The 8,476-nt window shown below is 42.1% G+C and overlaps 2 protein-coding genes across 2 annotated transcripts; both read left to right on the top strand.

Annotated features, from left to right (window-relative positions):
- Window positions 1-205: 205 nt before the first annotated feature.
- On the top strand, window positions 206-1,536 carry LOC130966150 (uncharacterized). Its single transcript, XM_057890919.1, has 2 exons — window positions 206-908; window positions 1,037-1,536. The coding sequence occupies exons 1-2, from the start codon at window positions 206-208 to the stop codon at window positions 1,534-1,536; spliced, it is 1,203 nt and encodes a 400-aa protein (XP_057746902.1).
- A 159-nt stretch (window positions 1,537-1,695) lies between these two features.
- LOC130966149 (uncharacterized) lies at window positions 1,696-4,318 on the top strand. The gene is made up of 4 exons (XM_057890918.1): window positions 1,696-1,970; window positions 2,518-2,668; window positions 3,170-3,516; window positions 3,673-4,318. Exons 1-4 carry the CDS (start codon window positions 1,696-1,698, stop codon window positions 4,316-4,318), a joined length of 1,419 nt encoding a protein of 472 aa, XP_057746901.1.
- Window positions 4,319-8,476: the final 4,158 nt, after the last annotated feature.

Below are 8,476 nucleotides of genomic sequence, written 5' to 3'. Positions count from 1 at the left end.
AAACCACAACCAGGACCACAACAAGCCTTATTCATCAAATCAGCATCCCAACCACAACCCCAACCATCAAACAGGGAACCATAGACCCTACCATAACTCACAAAACACATCATACCATAACAACCAACCCACACACAACAACCTCAATCAAGATGAACCATCCTCAATTATGCAACCATGCGAAATCAAGAGTAACTTTAAGAAGATGAAGGCTGTAATGGCACAACTGTCATCCCAGATTTCAGGAGCAGTCTCCACCCTCATGGACAGACAAGCACAAACTGACAGAAGGATAGATGCTAATCAAGAGGAATACAGGTCAAATCTGAAAAATCAAGGCACAGCAATCTCAAAGTTGGAAGCACAAGTGGGAATTTTGTCCAAGCAAATCCCACTTCCCACACACACCTTTCCCAGTGATACCATGGCTAACCCAAGAGGGGAATGCAAAGCCATAACTCTAAGAAGTGGGAAGGTTGTAGAGGAAGGAACCCCAAGCAAAGATAATCATGAAGAGGTTGCATCAAAGCCTGGGAACGAGGATGAAGGGGAGATCCCAGCTTCACCTCCACCAAAACCAGTCTTGAAGCCCTATGTGCCAAAGGCACCATACCCACAAAGACTGAGAAAAGATGGGAAGGATGGCCAGTTCTCTAAGTTCCTAGAGATCTTCAAGAGGCTCCAAATTAACATACCGTTTGCTGAGGTATTAGAACAAATGCCACACTATGCCAAGTTCTTAAAGGAGCTTATAGCCAAAAAAAGGAACTGGGAGGCAAAAGAAACCACAGTATTGACTGAGGAATGCAGCGCCATCATACAGAAGAAGCTGCCTCAAAAGCTGAAAGACCCAGGGAGTTTTCAAATCCCCTGCATCATAGGGGACATCACTATTGAGAAAGCTTTGTGTGATTTGGGAGCTAGCATAAATCTTATGTCCCTAACCATGATGAGAAGGATGAAGATTGAGGAAGCCAAGCCAACAAGAATGGCACTCCAATTGGCTGACAGAACATTTAAGTTTCCACATGGGTAGTGGAAGACTTGCTAGTGAAAGTAGGAGAATTTATTTTTCCTATTGATTTTATTGTGTTGGACATGGAAGAAGAGGCCAACACATCAATTATCCTAGGAAGACCATTTCTAGCTACCACTGGAGCCATCATTGATGTGCAGAAAAAGGAACTAGTCTTGAGATTGTATGAAGAGAAAATGGTCTTCAACGTCTTTAAAGCAATGAGTTACCCCAAAGAATCCATAGGAGAATGCATGCTGGTAGACACCACGAAACAGATAGTTCAAGAAGTCATGGAAAAAGAACAATGTGGAGAAAGCATTGAGCTGGAACAAGCACCAGATGGAGAACTACCACAAGCAACCATGAGGAACTCAATCATGCCAACTACCACAGACAACAAAGATGCAGAGTCACCAAAACTAGAGCTGAAAGCCCTACCACCCAGCTTGAAATATGCATATCTGGGTGCTAACAACACTCACCCAGTAATCATAAATTCAAGTCTGAGTAAGAAATAAGAAGAGGAACTTATCCAAGTGTTGAGATAACACAAGGACGCCATAGGCTGGACACTTACAGATTTAAAGGGGATCAGTCCTTCAATGTATATGCATAGAATCTTACTTGAAGAGGATGTCAAACCCTCAAGACAACAACAAAGGAGGCTGAACCCAACTATGACTGAAGTGTTTCAGAAAGAAGTGTTGAAATTGTGGCAAGCAGGGGTGATCTACCCCATCTTAGACAGCCCTTGGGTAAGCCCGGTGCAAGTAGTCCCTAAGAAGAGAGGGATCACTGTTGTGGCAAATGAGAAGAATGAATTGATACCCACAAGGACAGTGACCGGATGGTGTATGTGCATCGACTACCGGAAACTTAATGAAGCCACCCGAAAGGATCACTTTCCCCCACCCTTCATGGACCAGATGCTTGAAAAATTGGCAGGACATGAGTATTATTATTTCTTGGATGTATATTCGGGCTACAATCAAATTCGATCCCAAGGATCAGGAAAAAACTTCATTTACTTGTCCATATGGTGTCTTTGCTTATAGGAGAATGCCCTTTGGATTGTGCAATGCACCTGCAACATTCCAAAGGTGCATGCTCTCCATTTTTTCAGATATGATTGAGAAGTTCATAGAAGTATTTATGGACGACTTCTCTGTGTTTGGGAACTCATATTCTGATTGCCTATACCATCTCGCTGTTGTGCTAAAAAGGTGTCAAGAAACCAACCTGGTTTTAAACTGGGAGAAGTGCCATTTTATGGTGACTGAAGGGGTGGTTCTTGGTCACAAGATTTCAAAAGATGGCATAGAAGTAGACAAGGCAAAAGTGGAAGTAATTGAAAAATTACCTCCACCTTGAAATGTCAAAGCAATCAGAAGCTTTTTAGGACACACTGGGTTCTATAGGAGGTTTATTAAAGATTTTTCAAAGATTGCAAAACCCCTTAGCAATCTACTTGTCTCAAATACTCCATTTATTTTTGATAGAGAGTGCATGGTAGCCTTTGATGAACTCAAAAAGAAACTCTCCTCTGCACCTATTATAGCACCACCAAGCTGGGATCTTCCCTTTGAACTAATGTGTGATGCATCTGATTTTGCTGTTGGTGCTGTTCTAGGACAAAGGAAAGACAAGCTAGTACATGTCATTTACTATGCTAGCAAGGTCCTTAATGAGAATCAAAGGAACTATACCACCACAGAGAAAGAACTTTTAGCCATAGTTTTTGCTTTTGATAAGTTTAGATCATATCTCATTGGCTCAAAAGTAATTGTGTTCACTGATCTTGCAGCACTCAAATACTTGCTTACCAAACAAGAATCTAAGCCCAGACTAATAAGGTGGATCCTGCTGCTCCAAGAATTTGATATTGAGATTAAAGATAGGAGCGGAACAGAGAACAAGGTAGCTGACCACCTCTCAAGGATCCCACAAGAAGAAGAAATGCAGTAAGTAGCAGTAAATGAAAGCTTTCCTGATGAACAATTGATGATGATTCGAGTATCCCCTTGGTTTGCAGACATAGCTAACTTCAAGGCTATTGGGGAGCTACCAACTAACATCAATAAGCACATGAGGAGGAAGCTGATCAAGGATGCCAAACACTACATCTGGAATGACCCCTATTAATTCAAAAAGTGTGCTGATGGAGTCCTAAGAAGGTGTATATCCCATGAAGAAGGGCAAGAAGTGTTATGGCAGTGCCATGGGTCAGCATATGGAGGTCACTTCAGTGGAGAAAGGACAGCAGCAAAAGTGCTTCAATCCGGATTTTACTGGCCAACAATATTTAAGGATGCCAAGGAAATGGTGTCAAGGTGTGATGAATGTCAAAGAGCTGGTAATCTAACCAAGAGGAATGAGATGACACAGCAATACATACTAGAGCGGGAACTATTTGATGTATGGGGAATTGATTTCATGGGACCCTTCCCAACCTCCTTCTCAAATAGCTACATATTAGTGGCTGTTGATTATGTCTCAAGGTGGGTAGAAGCCATAGCCACTGCAACAAATGACAACAAGGTTGTGATAAGCTTCTTGAGAAGGAATATCTTCAGCAGATTTGGAGTTCCCAGAGCTCTCATTAGTGATGGAGGGACACACTTCTGCAACAAATAACTCGAGACACTGCTTCTCAGATATGGAGTAAAGCACAAAGTGGCAACTCCATACCACCCACAGACCAACGGGCAAGATGAGATCTCCAACAGAAAGCTAAAACAAATCCTTGAAAAAACTGTTGGAAGCTCAGTAAAGGACTGGTCTAAGAAGCTAGACAATGCTCTATGGGCCTACAAGACAGCCTTCAAGACCCCCATTGGGATGTCACCACACCAACTGGTATTTGGCAAGGCTTGCCACTTGCCAGTTGAATTGGAGCACAGAGTATTCTGGGCTCTAAAACTACTGAATTTTGATGAGCAAGCTGTTGGAGAAAAGAGATTAATGCAACTCAATGAGCTGGAAGAATTTAGAAATCAAGCATATGAGAATGTAAAAATCTACAAAGAGAACACAAAAAGGTGGCATGACCAAAAGATAGCAAGAAGGGAGTTCACTGAAGGACAGAAGGTGTTACTCTACAACTCAAGACTCAAGTTCTTCCCTGGAAAACTTAAGTCTCAATGGTCAAGACCTTTCACCATACTCAAAGTATTTCCCTATGGTCATGTGGAGCTCATGGAGGACAAGACTCAAAGAACCTTTTCTTTCAATGGCCATAGACTCAAACACTACTTGGGAGGCTCCTTGGAGGAGCAGAGAGTGAGCTACAAGCTCAGCTAAAGATGAAGGAATGTCAAGCTAATGACAATAAAGAAGCGCTAGTTGGGAGGCACCCCAACACTTTATCCTTTTTTATTTAATTGCTTTTCTTAGAAGTAGTTTAAATTCTGTTGCTTTAGATAATTTAATTTTCAGTAATTAGGATCAGTTTACAATTGTAGATTAGGAAGTTTGATATTAGCTTTGATAGCTAGATTTTCTTTACACTCTCTTATTTCTTTCTATTTGGGAATTACAACTTGATGAATGCATAACTAATGATGAGTGAATGGGTTGAGAACAAGCTAAAGTGCTAAGTTTGGTGTGGCCTCTGACCACTTAATCTAGGCTTACAAATAATTAATAGTTTGATTTTGAAGAGTAAGCCCAGAGATTAAGTTTGGTGTAGCCACCACCAAGGATCACATAGCAGCCCAAGTCACCCAATTTGAAAGCACTTAAAGCTTTGGGTAAAAACATGAACGTGGTTTAATGAGTTCAGAGGAATTGGAATCAAAAGAAAATGAAAAGTTCGATGTTACTCCACTCTTATAAACACATTAAATACACAATGATGAAACCAATTTATTAAGATGCCAAAGAATTAAGTTTGGTGTCCCAAGGGACACCCATCAGTTGCAATCCAATTCATTCTTGATGAGAAGGAATGTGAAGGGGTTCTTTTGTCATTACTAATGGGTTCAGTTTCAATTTCAGGAGAGAAGATAGAGCCCACATGGTAAACAACTCATAAAGCAAAGAAGTCAAAGTGTACTTGCACCTTGGAACTCAACACACGCAGAAGACACTGTGAGAAAAGAGTTGGCGCCTCTTCCCACGCTAGGCGCCACTTCCCAAAGTGGGAAAACATTTAACCCTTTTTATTTCCCACCCTTCGAACCACACCATTCACCCATTATAAAAGCTTCACCCCCCATCTCCTCTCCCACTTCAACAACCCCCACACCCCTCACCTTCGCTTCTCTTTTCATATTCTACTATCTCTTCTCCCTTATTTTCTTTTTTTTTCTTGATTGGAATAATCAAGTTCTAAGTTTGGTGTTGGAGCAAAACCTTGTTTTGCCTTCTCTTTCTTTCAACCCCCATTTTTTTTACAACCTCAAGCACACTCTCCCAACCTAATGGCACCACCAAAAAGCTCAGCCTCAAAGAAAAGAAAAATCAAGGAACCAACCTCTGGATCCTTAAGCTCTTTTAATGACTACAAGTTCCTCTCCGCATTCAACCAAAATCAATTTTATGGTTGGGTGAGTGAGAGGGAAATCATTCCAGAAGTTGGATTTCAATTAGGGAGGAATGAGCATATTAAAAATCAACATTGAGATTGCCAATAGGGGGTGGTCAATTCTATGCAACCCACCGAGAAAAGTGGTAGAAAGCTTGGTGAGAAAATTCTATGCCAACGCAGTACCTCAATCAGGGCAACAATATGGCTACATTAGCTATGTAAGGGGGAAGTCCATTGACTACAACCCCTCTAGCATAGAAAGAATGCTAATGGTGAATAGGACAAACTCCACTCGGAGCTATGAAGAGAGAATGAAGCAGCAAGACCCTGGGTTTAAGGAGATCCTGAATAAAATTTGTGTGATGAACGTGCGTTGGATAAATGACAAGGATGGGATACCCAACCAATTGTGGAGAAGAGATTTGAGCCCCTAAGCTAGAGGGTGGCTAGAATTTGTGAGGAGGTCCCTAATCCCCACATCCAATACTTCAGAGGTGACCAAGGAGAGAGCTGTGCTCATCTACAGCATCATGAGAGGAGAAAACATCAACTTGGGGGAGATGATCGCCAACAACATCAACAAAGTGCTGAAAAGCACCAGTGACAACACAAGGTTGGAATTCCCCAGCATTATACAGAGGCTATGTGATGAGGCTGGAGTTGAAAAGATCATTGATGAAGTGCTTGTGAAGCAAGACAAGTTCATAACTGCCAAAAAGATGGCCAAAGTGGTGGTTGTCCACCCACTCAACAGGGCTAGAGAACGAAGAGCTCATGCTCATGAACCACAACAACAACAAGAAGAGGAAGAGGCAGAATAGCAACCTCACTTCCTGGCACTTCAACCACCACCACACTACCAATATCAACAATTTCCAGAGGGATTCAACTGGGAGCAATTGCAAGGAGATGTACACCAAATGAAGGGAGACCTACACCACTTGAGGGAAGATGTCAATCAATTCAAGGAGACTCAGCAACAACAATGGAGCCAAGTCAACCAGAACATTCAGCAACTCCATGGGGGCTTTGAGAACCTCAAGGAGCAGCAAGATCAGATCAACTGGGGAGAGATACAAGGCAGCCTAGGAATGATCCTGGAACGACAATTACAACAAATGGGGAGCCTTGCTGAATTCAGACACCTTTATGAAGCAAGGACTATAGCCAGAGGGGAATATGATGGCTATGCACAAACAAAGTTTAGCTACCTGTGTAATGCAGTGGCTAACATGAACCCCAATTACCCCACCTATATGCAGAAATTGGAGGAACTCAGCTCAAGGCAAGAAGAAATAACATACCAACACAAGGAGAATGTGAAATCCTACATGAGAAGGTTAGGATTTTGGAAGCCCAAGCCCAAGGATACCAAAGCAAAAGAAGGTTCCTCCAAGCCAGATGAAGGTGGCCCATCCCCTTCCAAGAAGAAGGACAAAGGGAAGGGGCCAATGAACTAAAGATGAAGCTGCTCAAGGTTGTTGAGTCCCATGGTTGACACTTTCCAATTTCTGAATTCTGTTTAAGCCTTTGCTTTATTTACTTCTTAAATAATCATGTTACGATAGTTTATATTTTATGCTTAGTTTTGATTCCTGTTTGAAGTCTTTATGAGTTTTTTTACAAGAAAGAAAATGTCATGTATTTCAAGTCTTCATTTCAACTTAAATAAAAGTAGAGCTTATCTCCACAAGAGTTACTGTGAGTTGTGCAAAAACAATAAGAGAGACCAAGGCCAAGAGGGATCATCAAACAAACTAAGAAACAAGAAACGGAGTGTAAAACCTTGGATGAACTAGCAACTAGTCCTAAAAGGTATAACAAAGGAAGACTAAGGGGTGTTCCTTGAATATCCATAGAACCAAGAGGTAGTAAGCAATAAAGGCCCAAGGCTCTGAGCATCAACTACTGGGATAAAAAAAGAAACATTAAAAATCTCAAAAAGAATTAATGATCTTAGTAGATGCTTGTGGTGAAGATGTGTCAAGAAGAGACCTGGGCAAGTAAATTCTTAGGGGTGTCTCAACACCCAGTACCCTAAAACCAACTGGTTTGGGAGTGCTAATTGAAAGTCTAATTAAAGGGTTATCTTGAGACAAAACACTTAGAGTCGTGGTCAAGAAAGCAAAAGAACCCTTAGTACTTCAAGGTAACAATCAATAGAAAGGACCCCTGAAGCCTATACCTGAAGGAACCCTCAAGGATCCAAGAGCTTTCCATGACAATTAAAACATTCATACATGTGTTGGACACTTAGTTTTACTCTTAGTTGTATTGCAATCATTCGAAGACTTGCATCATCTACCCTTATTTCTTGCATAAAGAAGACCATAAAAGAGCATAAAACTCATTTGATCAGTATAATTCATGCATTATTTGATGAATATTATGGTACACTACTTTGAGATGAGTTGTGCTGAATTTCAGGTGCAAAAGGGCATCAAAAATGGGAAGAAGACAAACAAGAAGATGGGCGTGTGAAACTAGCGTGCCACTTGGAGCAAGCGCCACAAAAATGCACTGGCGTGGCACGCCAGGAGCTAGGCGTGGCACGCCAGTACTAAAGTCCATAGAAGAAGTCCAAGTACAAATGTATGGGCGTGGCACGCCAGGGACTGGGCGTGGCACGCTAGTACAAAATTCCAAAGAGCAAAATGGAGGACACAAAAGGGGCGTGGCACGCCAGGTTGGGCGTGGCACGCCTGACCCATCAACTACTATGGGTGTGCCACTTGAGCAAAGGGGTGTGGCACGCCAACTCACCATCTCAAGAAGAATCTCCACTATGGCATGCCATTTGGTGTCGAAGGCGTGGCATGCCAGCTCCAAGAAGTCACTTGGGCGTGCCACTTGAGAACCCAGGCGTGGCACGCCAAGCTTGAAGAGTGCACAAATGCATAGGCGTGCCACTTGAGTAGCATGGCGTGGCA

The sequence above is a fragment of the Arachis stenosperma genome, chromosome 3 (genome assembly GCF_014773155.1).
Source record: "Arachis stenosperma cultivar V10309 chromosome 3, arast.V10309.gnm1.PFL2, whole genome shotgun sequence".
NCBI lineage: Eukaryota > Viridiplantae > Streptophyta > Magnoliopsida > Fabales > Fabaceae > Arachis > Arachis stenosperma.
The sequence above is the reverse complement of the archived record's forward strand: the minus strand, read 5'-3'. Positions and strand labels throughout refer to the sequence as shown.

What these genes read in the sequence shown, in the direction of transcription:
- LOC130966150 (XM_057890919.1), top strand. Translation starts at nt 206, where the DNA reads ATGAAGGCTGTAATGGCACAACTGTCATCCCAGATTTCAGGAGCAGTC. An exon ending in CACTATTGAGAAAGCTTTGT is followed by an intron (nt 909 to 1,036) that starts GTGATTTGGGAG and finishes CCACATGGGTAG; the next exon opens with TGGAAGACTTGCTAGTGAAA.
- LOC130966149 (XM_057890918.1), top strand. Translation starts at nt 1,696, where the DNA reads ATGACTGAAGTGTTTCAGAAAGAAGTGTTGAAATTGTGGCAAGCAGGG. An exon ending in GACAAAGGAAAGACAAGCTA is followed by an intron (nt 2,669 to 3,169) that starts GTACATGTCATT and finishes TAATTCAAAAAG; the next exon opens with TGTGCTGATGGAGTCCTAAG. An exon ending in GCTGTTGATTATGTCTCAAG is followed by an intron (nt 3,517 to 3,672) that starts GTGGGTAGAAGC and finishes ACTGCTTCTCAG; the next exon opens with ATATGGAGTAAAGCACAAAG.